General features: G+C 44.3%; 2 protein-coding genes across 2 annotated transcripts; one reads left to right on the top strand and one right to left on the bottom strand.

Moving 5' to 3' along the window:
• The first annotated feature begins 865 nt into the window (after positions 1-865).
• On the top strand, positions 866-12,820 carry LOC146305233 (L-amino-acid oxidase-like). Its single transcript, XM_084711612.1, has 8 exons — positions 866-918; positions 7,590-7,648; positions 8,435-8,658; positions 9,456-9,568; positions 10,217-10,418; positions 10,605-10,673; positions 10,909-11,045; positions 11,741-12,820. The coding sequence occupies exons 2-8, from the start codon at positions 7,618-7,620 to the stop codon at positions 12,540-12,542; spliced, it is 1,578 nt and encodes a 525-aa protein (XP_084567738.1). The 5' UTR covers positions 866-918; positions 7,590-7,617; the 3' UTR covers positions 12,543-12,820.
• Positions 12,821-14,224: 1,404 nt separating this feature from the next.
• LOC146305232 (uncharacterized) lies at positions 14,225-15,364 on the bottom strand. Its single transcript, XM_084712983.1, has one exon. It carries the CDS (start codon positions 15,085-15,087, stop codon positions 14,239-14,241), a length of 849 nt encoding a protein of 282 aa, XP_084569109.1. The 5' UTR covers positions 15,088-15,364; the 3' UTR covers positions 14,225-14,238.
• Between the last annotated feature and the right edge of the window lie 659 nt (positions 15,365-16,023).

The following is a 16,023-nucleotide window of genomic DNA, read 5'->3' as shown; positions in this document are numbered from 1 at the left end:
AGTTACATAGCAGCTCTGTTTTTTTGTTTTTGTTTTGTTTTGTTCTTTTTAATGGAAAAAAACACACAAAAGACATATTATTTTCCATAAACCAGATCCTAATTTTCAGATTTAAAAAAAATAAAATAAAATCCTCACACTTTGGGATGAAAAATGATCACTGTAGCAAAACTTCTGTATATATATATATATATATATATATGTATATATATATATATATATATATATATATATATATATATATATATATATATATGTATATATATATATATATATATATATATATATATATATAAGTTTACACATCAATACTATTTCCCAGTTTGACTGAATCAATTCTTTAACTATTTACATGATACAAAATTGTAACAAAATATAATACAAAAAACAACAACTATATGTACAAAAATATATCATAAATAATAATAGTAATCATAATACATAAAAGTCAGAGTCTGTCTAACATTTGGAGAACCAAAATGCATTGCGGTAGAGCTACTAGGTGAAGTATTTTCCTTACTTCCTTGAAACTAACCAAGCTAAAGAAACCACACTGAAATCATGTGACCAGTGTGGTCCTCGATGAATCTCTGATTACAAAAGTATGTGTTGCATTTCCTCATTCCTCACTTGCATTTTGGCTCTTAGCTCCTGAAAGAACAACCACACGTAAACCCTGTCGATGTTGTTAAGTAACCGTGAAAATTTTTTTGGGTCATGAGGTCTGGACGTATGGTATTGCAGATCACCTGATTGCATAAGCTGGCAAATAAAGAAACTAAAACCAAAACATACTGGAAGTCATTCCCTGTGATGTCACACCAGTCAGATGAGAAATTCCAGCGTGATATATAAAGAAGCTGCGATTCACGACAGATCACTGTAACATCAGACGCTGACATTTAAGCTCCTTGAAAGGTAGGAATCATTTTATCTAATATAATTATGATTGAAACTTCAACATATCTGCATAAGAAGTTATGTGTTTATTTGTACTTTTGTAATTACTTTTTTTAATGAGGATTTAATTTATAAAATGTTAAATATATTATGTAGGCCAGCATTGTGTCTGTTGCAACAGTTTTTTGAGTTGATGACATTTATGACACAGATTTGCTGAAACATTAAAGCTTTTTTGACCTGACAACTGAAAAAAATGGGCAATAAACCCTCCAAAATACAAGTCCTTGCAGAATGTGTTAACATTCAGAGATGTGTATAATATTTACATTTTGTTTGCAATTAGATGGTGAGCACTGTTGTTGGAATTGCTCAAAAACCACCTTACTTTCAACTGACATAGGGAAGCCATTCATCCTGTGGATGCTTCAGGTCTCTAGTTTGTGGTAGTGAAGTTTCATGAGGCTGTGATTATCCTAGAGATCACTATAGGTTGTTAAATATGAGGTCAAGTTTGGGAACTAACATCACTATGAGTTCCCAATTCCCAATTCATGCAACTCAAATGTTAGGTTCAGAGTTTGGCCAGGACCCCAGACGCAGAGAGCGAGATAAAGCAGTTCTCAAAGAGTTTATTGTTTCACAAAAAGCAAAAAACAACGGAAGGCGAGGGCAGGTGCTGGACGCGGTCGGCTGGCTGGCGCAGCGGGGTCGGCAGGAGGGGAACCGTGCTGGCGTAGGATCAGGAGCATGAGAGCTGCACCCACGGTCGGAAGAGGAACTGAAGGCTGCACAAAAACACTGTTGATTAGAGTCACGAAGGAAAAAACACCAAAAATCCACTAGAAAGCTTGCTGCGCTACATTACCGACAACGACTGAATAGTCCGGCACAGGAGTGGAGACTAGGCCAAGCTCATATACCCGGGGAAGTGCACTGATGAGAGCCAGGTGCGTCTCATTATGCTGAGCCAGCCAATGACCGCCGCCGCTGCCACACACACTGCCCTGGAAGGAAAGGGGAGGGGGGAAAAAGGGAAACAAGGAAAACCGAAACACCAAGAACACCAAAACAAATCCAAAAAACTCAACAACCATGACATTACCCCCCCCTCAACGGACGCCACCCGGCGGCCTGCCAGGCTTGCCAGGAAAGTCCCTGTAAAAGTCATTAATAAGGTCCGGATCCAGAATAAAAGAACGGGACACCCATGACCGTTCTTCCGGACCATACCCCTCCCAGTCCACCAAAAACTGGTATCCCCGGCCCCGTCTGCGGACGTCCAGCAACCGCCGGACAGTGTAGGCAGGGTGATCATCAATGAGCCGGGGGGGTGGAGGGGGTTCGGCCGGAGGGCACAGAGCACTGGTGGACACAGGCTTCAACAGGGAAACGTGAAAGGCCGGGTGAACATTAAGGGCTGCGGGCAATTTGAGTCTCATCACACTGGGATTGATTACCTTCTCAATTTCAAAAGGACCGATGTACCTGGGGGCTAGCTTCCTGCTCTCCGTCTGCAGAGGGAGGTCGCGTGAGGAAAGCCACACCTTTTGACCCGGCTGATAGTGGGGGGCAGGAGCGCGACGTCTGTCCGCCAATCGTTGATTGCGAGCCGCAGTCCGCGTGAGAGCCGCCCTTGCCTCCCGCCAGACCCGCCGTGCCCGCCGGAGGTGCTCCTGAACGGACGGAACTGCCACTTCGGTCTCCTGGATGGGGAAGAGGGGAGGTTGGAAACCCACAGAGGCCATAAAGGGGGACATACCTGTGGCTGAGCTGACCAGAGAGTTGTGGGCGTATTCCACCCAGGGAAGATGGGTGGACCAGGAGGCGGGATGTCTAGCGGTGACGCACCGGAGAGCTGACTCGAGGTCCTGGTTGGCCCGCTCCGTCTGGCCGTTGGTTTGGGGGTGGTATCCAGACGAGAGGCTGGCTGAAGCTCCCAGAGCCTGGCAGAAGGCCCTCCAGACCTGGGAGGAGAACTGGGGACCCCGGTCCGAAACTATGTCCTGAGGTATACCATGAAGTCTGAACACATGTTGGACGAGGAGGTTGGCCGTCTCTAGGGCTGAGGGGAGTTTGGGCAGAGGAACAAAATGCACAGCTTTGGAAAAACGATCAATAATGGTAAGAATTACTGTGTTACCCTCTGACGGTGGGAGTCCAGTGACGAAGTCCACTGCAACATGAGACCAAGGGCGATGGGGGATGGGTAGTGGACGTAGGAGGCCAGCAGGAGTCTGGTGGGAGGATTTGTTGCGGGCACAGACGGAGCAGGCGGAAACATACTCCTTGGTGTCAGACGTTATGGAGGGCCACCAGAAACTGCGTCGGAGCAAGGAGAGGGTGCGATGAAACCCAGGATGACAGGCGACTTTGGAAGCATGTCCCCACTGGAGCACAGGAGTTCTGGCGGCGGGTGGAACAAACATCCGGTTGGGAGGGCAGCTCTCGGGAATGGGTTGATCTTGTTGAGCCTCCTGCACGACTTGCTCAATCTCCCACCTGGCCGCCCCCACCACGCAGGAGGAAGGGAGGATGGTCTCCACAGGTGTGTCTTCCACCGGTGGAGTAAACAGTCTGGATAAGGCGTCGGGCTTAACATTCCTGGAACCAGGGCGGTAGGTGAGGGAGAACCGGAACCGACCCAAGAACAGGGCCCACCGAGCCTGCCGGGAGTTTAGTCGACGTGCAGACCGTAGATAGGAGAGGTTCTTGTGGTCAGTCCATACCGTAAAAGGGTGCGTGGAACCTTCCAACCAATGCCTCCACTCCTGGAGAGCCAAGACCACAGCGAGGAGCTCCCTGTTGCCCACGTCGTAATTTTTCTCTGCTGGGGTGAGCCGACGAGAGAAGAAGGCACAGGGGTGCATTTTGTGGTCAACTGGGGAGCGTTGAGAGAGGACAGCCCCTACCCCAGAGTCAGAGGCGTCGACTTCGACCACGAACGGTAATGCAGGATCTGGATGGGAAAGCACAGGTGCAGAGGTAAACAGGCACTTTAATCGGTCGAAGGCAGCATCGGCTGCCTGCGACCACACAAAGGGGAGCTTGGAGGAGGTCAATTGAGTGAGTGGGGCCGCTACTTGGCTGTAATTGCGAATGAACCTCCTGTAAAAATTTGCAAACCCCAAAAACCTCTGGAGGTGTTTTCTGGTGGCGGGGACAGGCCACTCGGCCACCGCTTGAACTTTGGCCGGATCCGCCTTCAGCTGTCCCCTTTCCACCACGAACCCCAAAAAACTGACAGATGTGACATGGAATTCGCATTTCTCTGCTTTCACAAAGAGTCTATTCTCTAATAGTCTTCTTAAAACCAGCTTTACATGCTGGACATGTTCATCAAGGTCTCTGGAAAAAATCAAGATGTCGTCTAAATAAACAAACACGAACCTATTAAGCATGTCCCTTAAAACGTCATTGATCAAAGCCTGGAAAACAGCTGGTGCATTGGTCAGACCAAAGGGCATAACCAGGTACTCGAAATGTCCCAGGGGGGTGTTGAACGCCGTTTTCCACTCATCTCCTTCCTTAATCCTGATGAGGTGGTAGGCGTTACGGAGATCTAGCTTGGAGAAAATGGTTGCTTGGTGCAAGGGGCCAAAAGCGGAATCAATCAGAGGGAGTGGGTACTTATTTTTCACTGTAATGTCATTTATCCCCCTGAAGTCTATACAAGGGCGCAGGGTTTTGTCTTTCTTTTCAACAAAGAAAAAACCCGCTCCCACTGGGGAAGAGGAAGGGCGGATTAGCCCCGCAGCTAACGAGTCTGTGATGTACTGCTCCATGGACTCTCTTTCAGGCTTGGACAAATTGTACAGTTTTTGAGATGGAAATGGGGCTCCAGGGAGCAGTTCAATGGCACAGTCATAGGGACGGTGTGGGGGAAGAGAAAGCGCTTTGTCCTTGCTAAAAACCTCCTGAAGATCATGGTACATGGGGGGAATGGAGGACAAGTCAATAGGTTCGGTAGGCACAGGTGGCGAGGAGGCACTGGAGGGAATGGCAGAGTGAAGACAATGGGAATGACAGAACGTACTCCAATTGGTAATGGCCGAGGCGGACCAGTCAATATGGGGGTTGTGCAACTTTAACCAGGGGAGCCCCAGAACCAGAGGTGAAGTGGGAGAGGGAATGATTAACAGCGAAATTACTTCCTGATGATTACCAGAGAGCAGCAGGGTCACAGGGGCAGTACGGTGGGTGACACTAGCCAGTAATTGTCCACTCAGGGTGAGAACGTTCCTAGGCTCAGGGAGAGGCTCAATAGGAAGGTTCGCTTGACTACACAGTTCAGAGTCAATAAAATTGTCATCAGCTCCACTATCGACCAGTGCCTGCAGTGGTATCGTGTTATGTGGGAGTCTGAGCATACCTTGTAGTTGAACTCGGGTGGAGGGAGAGGAGGAAGAGATAGTACGGCTCACCAGCGCCCCCTCCGTGGCTGATGAGCCTCCCCTTTTGGCAGTTGAGGACAGGTGGCGAGGAAGTGGCCAGGCTGACCACAGTAGATGCATAGCCGGTGCAGTAATCGGCGCTCCCGTTCTGCGGGAGACAGTCTGGCTCGACCCAACTGCATGGACTCCTCTTCGTTAGGGACGGAGGAAAAACCCGCACGAGGAGCGGGAGCAGGCACGGGGGTGAGGTCCCGGGGAATCCCGCGTTGCGGAGTGGACACCGGAGGGTAGTTGGAAACCACAGGAGGAGGGGCGCCCTGTCTCCCTATTCTCTCCCTGCATCTCTCACGTAGCCGGTTATCGAGTCTAATGGCTAATGAGATTAATTCGTCAAGAGACTGGGTCTCGTCTCGTGCTGCCAATTCGTCCTTAATATTATCAGCTAATCCCAAGAGAAAAACACTTTGCAATGCGCGCTCATCCCAGCCGCTTTCGGCTGCCAAAATGCGGAAGTCGATAGCGTACTGGGAGACTGGCGCTGTACCCTGGCGGAGGGAAAGGAGCCGGCTGCTGGCTTCTTTCCCTTGGACCGGGTGATCAAAAACCTTGCGCATCTCATTAACAAAAGAGGAATAAGACTGAGTTACCGCCGAATTAGTGGAGATAGCCAAAGCCCAGGAGGCAGCCCGATCTGTTAACAAACTCATAATGAAGGCAATTTTCGATCTATCTGTGGCGTAAGTCTGGGATTGCTGTTCAAACACTAAAGTACACTGAAGCAAGAACTGACTACATGCCCCTAAATCTCCCGAATACCTGACCGGGGTGGGGATGTATGGTTCCCGGGAGAGGACGGGTGGAGGAGCCGGAGTCGCCAAGGAGGGAGCCGAGGAAGGAGGAAGATTCCCAGGAGGAGCCAAACTGGGGATCTGACTGACGGCCTGATCCATGCGGCTGCCGAGCTGGGATACGCTGGTCACCAGGGTCTGGAGAACGCCTTGGATCTCGTGGATGGCTTCCCCCATCTGGCCAACACGTGCTCCTTGAGAGGATAGCGCCTGCCGTAATTTATCTGTCTCCGCGGGGTCCATGATTTGGCCGGACTATTCTGTTAGGTTCAGAGTTTGGCCAGGACCCCAGACGCAGAGAGCGAGATAAAGCAGTTCTCAAAGAGTTTATTGTTTCACAAAAAGCAAAAAACAACGGAAGGCGAGGGCAGGTGCTGGACGCGGTCGGCTGGCTGGCGCAGCGGGGTCGGCAGGAGGGGAACCGTGCTGGCGTAGGATCAGGAGCATGAGAGCTGCACCCACGGTCGGAAGAGGAACTGAAGGCTGCACAAAAACACTGTTGATTAGAGTCACGAAGGAAAAAACACCAAAAATCCACTAGAAAGCTTGCTGCGCTACATTACCGACAACGACTGAATAGTCCGGCACAGGAGTGGAGACTAGGCCAAGCTCATATACCCGGGGAAGTGCACTGATGAGAGCCAGGTGCGTCTCATTATGCTGAGCCAGCCAATGACCGCCGCCGCTGCCACACACACTGCCCTGGAAGGAAAGGGGAGGGGGGAAAAAGGGAAACAAGGAAAACCGAAACACCAAGAACACCAAAACAAATCCAAAAAACTCAACAACCATGACATCAAACACTTTTTAGGAATACCGGCCTGCAGGGATGTTCAAATAGAATTGGTGAAAATAATGCATTTACAATGAATGCAACAAATACTACATGGCTTTTGCCCAAAACTGCACGAGAGTAATAGAAAGTGGGGATGTTTGTAAAGGGGAGACTCTTGGTTTACCACAGAACTTTTTCTCCAGATATGCTGAGCTGAGCTGTCAGGGGACCAGTTTGAAGATGGCAATGGCAGTTTTTCCCTCACCAAAATTTAGCGCAACTTTTAGCCCCATTCCCAACAAGCCAGCATGACCTGATTGGTATCAAAGGGTGACTTTGGTCACCTTCTTCTTCTTCTTCATTCTAGCTTTAAAACGGATGCCGCTACAACCTGTGAAAGACACAAGGGGGTTCTAGAGAAACAGTCATGAAAATGCACAGTCACCTTTAGTTTTAAGTCTGTTCTGAGGAACAGCCAGAAGGTTTTGATCGGCTGATCTCAAGGGCCTGGCTGGAGTGTACAGACTACAATATCAAAAGCTAAATGCACAAAAATCTAATGTAACATGTTCTAACTGTTTTAGATACATTTTCTGTCAGGTGTTTCAAGGATTTAAGCATTTTTTGTCTTTATCTCTCTGTTTTTCTTACATGTTTTCATCCCACAAAAAGACGAAAAAACCCAGGGTTCCAAACTGGGATGGATCCATGTGCCATGAAGTGGAATTTATGTGAGAATTTTGCACTAATAGTATCTTTTCCGTTATTTACACAAAACATTGAAAACAGCAAACTTTCATGAACCTACAAACCAACACGAAAATGTCTATTCTTGGTGTGAATCCTTTCGAAATGATTGTGCTTTCGAATATGTGCTGTACGTGGACATTCTGCTGTCATCAGTTCCTTCATCTTTTTCCCGGTCTGTGGTTTTGAGTCACTGAGGAAATGAGCACTGTGCTGTAGTTCTGCTTTTGAGGACCAGGCTTTCATGTACACAGATTTAGAAAGTAATTTCATCGTCATCATCATCACTACATGATGAAATGAGAAGAGGGTCCTTTAGATCTTTATAGGAAGATATGTCATAGGATTAAGTAAACACACCTGCTTTCGACTGTGGATAATTTTCTGAACTAAAAACCCTTGACCCTTATTTTGAATAATGCTCGTTATTCAAATTTAATCATATCATATCACAGTTGTGAAACTGGACACAAACTTCATCTTTCTTAAAATAATTTCTAGTCAAAAGAAAGACGTGACAGTCATGTTACATAACATACAATATATGAACCTTGTTTTTAGAGTGAGAGGAAAGTAATTTGTAATGGTGTACGTCAACCTCTTGTGGCCACAATGAGTACTACAACAACAAACATGATCCTGCCAAACAGATTCTGGCTTTGCAAGTCCTCTTAACTCACATTTGCTGAATTAAATAATTAGATAGAGAATCTTTTGATATGAGGTTCCTGTTGGAATAAGTGCAGTGTGTTTCCCTCTGTGTTTTCTAGTTGCTGTCAGTGTGCTGTTGTCGACACTGTGCTGCAGTAGTACAGCTGCTCTCAGCATGAGGGAACAACTGGCTGAGTGTCTGAAGGACAAAGACCATGAGGAGCTGCTGAAGACTGTGAAGACCGGCCTGCCGCACATTAACACATCTCATCATGTTGCTATTGTTGGAGCCGGTGTGGCTGGACTGACGGCTGCCAAGTTACTGCAGGACGCAGGACACAAGGTACATCCAACAGGCTGGTCAACTAAACTTACCTTAATTGTTTTGTTGGCCACCAGGGGGCAGTAAAATTAAAACAGGCTGCCATACATCAACCACAACTCACAGGTTACAGGTTTTTTAACCTTGATTTATGCACTGCAAAAACAGCTTTATGAGAAAGAAGCCAAATATTCTTAAATGTGATCAAATTGTCCTGTTTTAAACAAAAATCTGCCAATGGGGTAAACCAATTTTGGTTGGCTATAATTCTTAAAACTGGTTAATAAATCTAGCCATGTAAAGACTATGATCAGCCTTAAAACTGGACATATTTAACACTTATAAATTCTTAAAATCACATCAAGAGGTCAAATTTATGATTCTATCTCAATTTAAGATTTATAGTTAGCAAAAAAAAAAAAAAAACTCATACTAAGAAACACTTTCTTTGGTTTAATGATTAAGCTGACTTTAAGAATTTATACCTCAAACTGGGGTTGTTAATGAGGAGGGAAAAAAGCTTAAAATAACATAAGAACATAAGTTATTTTGTCTTCAATAAAGGCCCCAGAAGTATTCTTATTTTTAGCATTTTTCATTAAGACAGTGAAAAACTAGCTGCTTCAGTGAAAAATATTGGGTTTTCAGTCCATCATTCAGGACAAGACCACTTTCTCCATAGTCACATAAAAAAAAGATTCCAGATCAATCATTAACTGCTTGAGAAGCAATTTTCTATTTGGTTTGAGGTTTGCTGTGAAAAAGTTCATACTGCATGATGGAAACACCTACAGTTAAGCACTTTATGTTGTGACTAGGTGACCATATTGGAGGCCAGTGGTCGTGTTGGAGGACGGGTGGAGACGTACAGGGATGAAAAAGATGGATGGTATGCCGAACTGGGAGCCATGAGGATCCCAGATTCTCACAGGTGAGTAAAAATGTGTCAAATGTGCTGAATTTGTAAATGTTACTGTTTGAAACTGTAGCTAGAAAAAAGCTCCCTGTTGGGTAGTTAGCATGAAAAACAATGCCTGACTACTTAGAGAAAGTAAAGCATCATCCACAGAAAACTGAAGTTTTTGACAGGTGATGTTTTGGGAGTGTAGTGTGTAAAAATGCCAAAGCGATTAGATCCAATTAGCAATAGCTAAATATGATTAAATGATATATAGATCCAATCCAGTCTTCCAATCTACTCGCTTATGTCTCATTTATGTAACTCAACTCAAATTTTAAAGCTGTTTCATGTAACATAATTACTAAAAATGTCATACATTTTGTTGAGTTGTATATGTACTCACGAACTCCTGCTAACTGTGCTAGCCAGTTCTTACACAGGATATGTTCTATTGGTGATGTTCAAATCAAAATCCTCCTAACATTATGTTCTGCCTGCCTGCACTGCTTCATTCGACACGACACGACACAAAATGCTGTTTCATCTGGACTTTCCGTTTCTTGTTGAAGGGCACACCAACATTGGCTGTTGCACAAAGGGACTGACCAAAGTCTTCACATTTTTCAGACTACAGGCAATTTTGAATTTTAAACTTTTGAACATCTCATCTCTTCACAGCATCGTCCGCTGGTTTGTTAATGAATTTGGACTCAAGCTGAATCCATTTGTCATGGTTGACCTGAACACCTTTTACCAGGTCCATGGGCTGCGGAAGAAGACATACGTTGTGAAAGCAAACCCTGACATCCTGGAGTACAATCTGCCAAAAAGCGAGAGCGGGAAGTCAGCCGACAAGCTGCTACAGCTAGCTTTACAGAAGGTACAAGAGAATCAGTGTCCTAAGAGTTATTTTATTTCTTGCATTGCCAAAAGGCGTCTACAATCTAACTAAAAGAACCCATCTTGCTTAGTTTATATCATGTCATTAGGTATAGGTGGTGGATTATCAGGTGTGTGAAGACGTATGATTGTAAATGAGACCTGATGTAAATGATCTTTTCTGCAGGTGAAAGATGAAGTGGAGAAGCATGGCTGCAAAGCTGCACTAGAGAAATATGACCACTATTCAGTGAAGGTACATCAAAATCTCATCAAATCCTGCAAAACCGAGCACTAAGTCTGAAACACAAGACCATGTGATGTGAAAACCAATGATGTGACTTAAGTTCCTCCAGGGCAACTTGGACTAGGTTACGGGACAATAGAATAAATTTCAGTTTTTCAAAGAGCACATGTTGAATTTAATATTAATATCGCTGGATTTAAGGAAATGAACATTAAATGTTGAAAACGTGTGTTTTGTTTCACAGGAGTATTTGAAAACAGAAGGTGGTTTGAGCCCAGAAGCAATCAGGATGATTGGGGACTTACTCAATGAGCAAAGCCTCATGCACCTGGCGCTAACTGAGATGATCTACATCGAGAGCGACGTTAATGACACCGTCACGTAAGATTGGTTTATACATTTATGCATTTAGATTGGTCCCAGAGCATGGAATCAGCCCTGTTCCGGTTCCGATGCCTAATTTTCAACCAGTCGAAGTATTTCCACAAAAATAATCCAGTTCAATACCTGAAAAGTTGGTTTCCAGCTGGAACTAAAAGATAGCAGGATTTCCTTGGGAATTCTACAAACCACTGTGCAACACCCTCTGTTGCTGACATTCTTGATTACAGTGGTTCCAGTCAAATCTGGTCAAAATGGAATGGAGTGGAATGGAACCGGTTCAAGAACCAGAGTATATATGGTAGAAAATGACCCAGAGAGGAGCAGTAAACCAGAACTTATCTTACCATCTCGTCACTGGGACAGTTAGTCTTATGTCATGCAATTAAAGATTTGGACCCCAGAAGAGTTTCAGATATTAAATTTGGCTGTGTATTGTAAAGTTTGGGAATCTCGGGGTTAGGCAGTGACAAGCTTTAGCAGTCTTTAGCTTGGCCTGACTTTAGCAACCAACGAAGTCTCCCAGGAAGCAAAGCAAGAAGCAATGACTTGGTGATAGATGACAAGCTGTAGTTGCAGTTATTGTAGTTGTGTCAGGCTGAATGAAAATAAATGACCATTATTGGCATCATGTTATACAAACAAACATTTTGTCACATTTAGCTCAAGATTTTTTATGTTTTTGTTTCTTGAAGGTACGATGAAGTGGCTGGTGGATCAGATCTCCTAACCAAAGCTTTTCTCACTGTCCTTGATGTTCCCATCCTCCTCAACTCAAAAGTCAAACGCATCAGCCAATCAGATAAGGGTGTAATTGTATCATACCAGGCAGGCCACCAGTCCCCTTTGACTGACCTTCCTGCTGACATCGTCTTGGTAACAACCACAGCCAAAGCAGCCCTTTTCATTGACTTTAATCCACCTCTCTCCTTACAAAAAATGGAGGCCCTGAGGGGAGTCCACTATGAAAGCTCCACTAAAATCATCCTCACCTTTAGTAACAAGTTTTGGGAGAACGACGGCATCCGAGGAGGGAAGAGCATCACCGACGGTCCCTCCAGATACATCTACTACCCCAGCCACAGCTTCCCAACAAACAAGACCATTGGTGTCCTCCTGGCTTCCTACACCTGGTCTGACGACTCCCTCCTCTTCAACGGTGCGAGCGACGAAGACCTGAAAGAGCTAGCTCTGAGAGACTTAGCAAAGATCCACGGTGAGAAAGTCTGGTCACTCTGCACAGGGGTGGTGGTGAAGAGGTGGAGCAATGATCCTTACAGCTTGGGCGCCTTCGCTCTCTTCACACCCTACCAACATTTAGAGTACTCAGAGGAGCTCTTCAGAAGGGAAGGCAAGGTGCACTTTGCTGGTGAACACACAGCCTTCCCTCATGGCTGGATCGAGACATCAATGAAATCTGCTATCAGGGCTGCTACAAACATTAATAAAGTGGCCCAAAAAGTGTCACCCAGACCTCAACACCAAGATGAGCTGTAGGGTCTCAAATCTTGCACTTTTGCTTGGTGATTGGCATTGTGTACCTTAACAGAGGTGTAATTTTGGCAGTGAAAGATGGCTTGACATTGCTGTGCAATTCACTGTTGCTGATGACAATCAGTAGTACCAAAGGTGTGGACTTAAATGACATGATTTTGACTCGAGTCAGACCTAAGTCACAAATTTGGTGACTTTATACAAAAAAAACTTTCATTTTGACTTTGACTTTAACACCACTGACTTCACCATTTTCCCCAAGCCCAGACATTAAAAAGTTAAATTTCATCATCTTCATCATCTTACATTGATGCCATTCATTCTCAGTAAGTTAGCACTTTGTTGAACCAGTCTGACAGAATCTAATCAAGTTCCAGTAGAGAAATAATGTTTGGTTACTGACCTCAAGTTGAACAAAAAATACACCAAACATCTTTTTTTGGTGCACAAAAGTGGCCAACAAAACATAAATTGCATTTTGCAAAATGAGTCAAAAGTTTAAGTTGCACAAAGAAGGGTAAGTTGAAGCTGTAATGTTAAAATAACACTACATTTGGTGAAGATCGTATGAAGACTTGTTCAGGACTCAAAATTTGGGACTTGACTTGGGACTTACGTGCAAAGACTTTAGACTTACTTGTGACTTGGTCTGATGTCTGACATGCGCATCACTCATGTTCCTCCAAGCTTGATGTCAAGGATGTCATTTATGTCCATGTGTAATTAAATAGGTGTTCAATAACAAAAAACACTACTAACTTTATCCTCTTTAATTTAAATATTTTTGAACTTCTGGTGCTGAAGACTCCAAAGAATGTGAGCCACCCAAAAGGCCATAAGCAGTGCATGAAATGAATGCTGAGTATGACTGCTGCATTAATAAAGGCACTGCAGTGCACATGAGGGCAACCAGCATTCTTTGGTCTCTGTCGACCCCAACTGATAACCTGTAGGCATTACAATAACATTAATGCAGCTTTGTCATTATCAAACCTGACAATCATGCTTTATTACATTTACTTTGTTGTGAACTCTTGACAACCTTGTATGTCAACAATTGTCATTTTTGTCACATTTATTTTATGATGCATCTGTAAATGTTCTTTAACCTTTTCACAAGTTATTCAGTCAGGATACAAACTTTGGCAAAACACACTGATTTTCTTCCAATAAACTTGATCTTAACCACACAAATGGATCCCATGTGCAAAAATTTTATTTTGGTAGTCATTATAACAATAGGCAGTACAATGAAAACTTGTAAAATAACATAATTCACACTTAAATAATGTCATTTGAACACCCTCATAAAAGGTGATTCTTACATTCAATTAGTAATTCATGCTTTTGAATTAATTTATTAATCCAAAGAAATGAGTAACTGTTCGTTCCTTATTTTCTCAAGAAATTTAACAGAAAAAAATTGTGCAAATCACATCCCAATTTTTGAGAAAAGCTGCTGCAAAAGTCTGTAATTTTGAGCCACAATAATCACAACAAAGATCTGAGATCTTGATGTATGTGCGCAGCGCCTTTGCTCTGACATCACTCCATGTGTGTGTATTTCAGGCCTGAACAAAATTACAAGAGTGAAAATTGTAAATTTCCATCAGGGATTAAAAAAGTAAGGCTTCGTCTTCAAACTAATTGCATTTAAAAGTAATTTGTAGGAGACAGGGCTCTGTCTTTGATTATTTCTTTAATGGCAACAGGTCAGTTTTCCTGCTCTGTGTAGAAACAGCAGGGGTACAACCAAACTGCTGGGCAGACTGAACCAGTTTGCAGCCATCAGCATCATACATCCATCACTGTGACTCAGCAGGTTTGAGGACTCCAAAGCAATAGTAACAATGAACCCTGCAAACCACAACCACAACGCACCCATGATGACCATGATGGTGTAGAAAGCCCTCTGCTTTGACTGGTCAACCCGTCCCCCGTTCCTTCCCACTTCCCCTGGCCCTGGACGAATCAGAACGCAGAGAACACGAAGGCTGCAGAAAGATACGACAATTAAAGAGAAGACGAATGAGCAGAAATACATGGTCACAGGATGATAAAGGATGTGATTAGCTGTGCTCAATCCGAAGCACAGCAGCCAAACACACACAGTGCTGATATTTCGGATCTTGACCCCACCTGACTGTCTCAGCCCCATGTAGGTGACGGGGTGAACGACAGCCAGGTATCTGTCAACACAGGTCAGCATGTGAAAGGAAATCTGTGCACCAAAACTCATAAACAACACATAAATCCCCACTTTCATCACCCCTGAGTGATCGGTGTATCCACCACAAAAGTAGAGTGTGGATCCCAAAGCAAAGAACAGCTCCATCACACACAGGTGGTAGGTGAAGATGTCAGAGTGGCTCACTGATGCAAACGAGCGCTGCTGCCGCCATCGTTGGAAACCCAGGTAGAGGACGGCGGTGGACAGAGGGAGGAGGAGGAAGTTTTTGGTGACAACGAACGCGGTGGAGATGTGAAGTCCAACTCTGATGTTGCAGTGGACAGAATTGAAGGAGGAGGAAGAGGAGTTGAACAGCATATTGGTTTCTGTGGTATTTCTTTCATGGAGAAAAAGGGAGAGGAGAGGAACAAAAATAGATGAACTGAGACAATGAGGCAACAGCAGACATTACAGAGGTTTTGTCTAGTACCAGTGTCTTCTGACCACAGCAGTCCCACATTTTGTAGACACAGTGTTAGATAATAATCATGGAAAAGCATGTTGTTAAAAAATATTAACTGAGCACCATAATGTGATTAAAGGACACCCACCTGGTCAGCAGCGTTTGTCTCTGATCGTTCTCCTGCACGTCCAAACTCACTGACTGCTGCTCACTGGTGTCTGATCCTAATATATCAGTGTCTCTGTGCGTGCTATAGGCAGCACAGGGATTGTAGGTTTTTTGCATATTGCCAAACAAATGCTGGACATTGTGTCACTCAATACTGTACATTATGGCAGGCAAATTTTCTTATCTTTATTCTTCCACAGGGAGATCAGAGCACACGGTCAGCTGCTGATTATCATTACAGGTAGTGATCTATCAGGGTATTTCACAGACAGAAAATGCAATTATCTGTCAGATTTTCAGATTTGATTTTGTGTTCCTCCTCAGTAATGTAGCTAAAATCAACAGTCAGAATCACTGGAAGTGCTACTGGCATTGAGTAGCAGATGTGACCACAGCATTTAGCCTAATCAATTCCCCCAAAAATGAGTATATCAGTCTTAAATGGTTTGTCAATTAAAACATGTATACATAGTGTGTATGCTGACAGATTTGAGTTGAATCTGCCAGCTGGTTTGTGCAGTTTTGGTTTCTTTACTGATGAAAATAGCATATTTTGGATGAAATGTGTTACTGGATTGGATTGGTTGAACTTCTGGACCATTTCTGTCAGAATGTTATCAGTCAGTGGATTACCAGGGCTGTTGTAGATTATAGCAGGTGTTACAAGGAACAAAGTTAACTTT

The sequence above is a fragment of the Lutjanus erythropterus genome, chromosome 23, assembly GCF_056507025.1.
Source record: "Lutjanus erythropterus isolate fLutEry1 chromosome 23, fLutEry1.hap2, whole genome shotgun sequence".
NCBI classification, from domain to species: domain Eukaryota; kingdom Metazoa; phylum Chordata; class Actinopteri; order Lutjaniformes; family Lutjanidae; genus Lutjanus; species Lutjanus erythropterus.
This window is presented reverse-complemented; position numbering and strand designations above follow the sequence as displayed.

Excerpts from the sequence above, each read along its gene's own strand:
- LOC146305233 (XM_084711612.1), top strand. The coding sequence starts at position 7,618 with ATGGATCCATGTGCCATGAAGTGGAATTTAT. Across the intron at positions 8,659-9,455 it reads TGCAGGACGCAGGACACAAG|GTGACCATATTGGAGGCCAG; the intron begins GTACATCCAACA and ends TGTTGTGACTAG. Across the intron at positions 10,419-10,604 it reads TACAGCTAGCTTTACAGAAG|GTGAAAGATGAAGTGGAGAA; the intron begins GTACAAGAGAAT and ends TCTTTTCTGCAG.
- LOC146305232 (XM_084712983.1), bottom strand. The coding sequence starts at position 15,087 with ATGCTGTTCAACTCCTCTTCCTCCTCCTTCAATTCTGTCCACTGCAAC.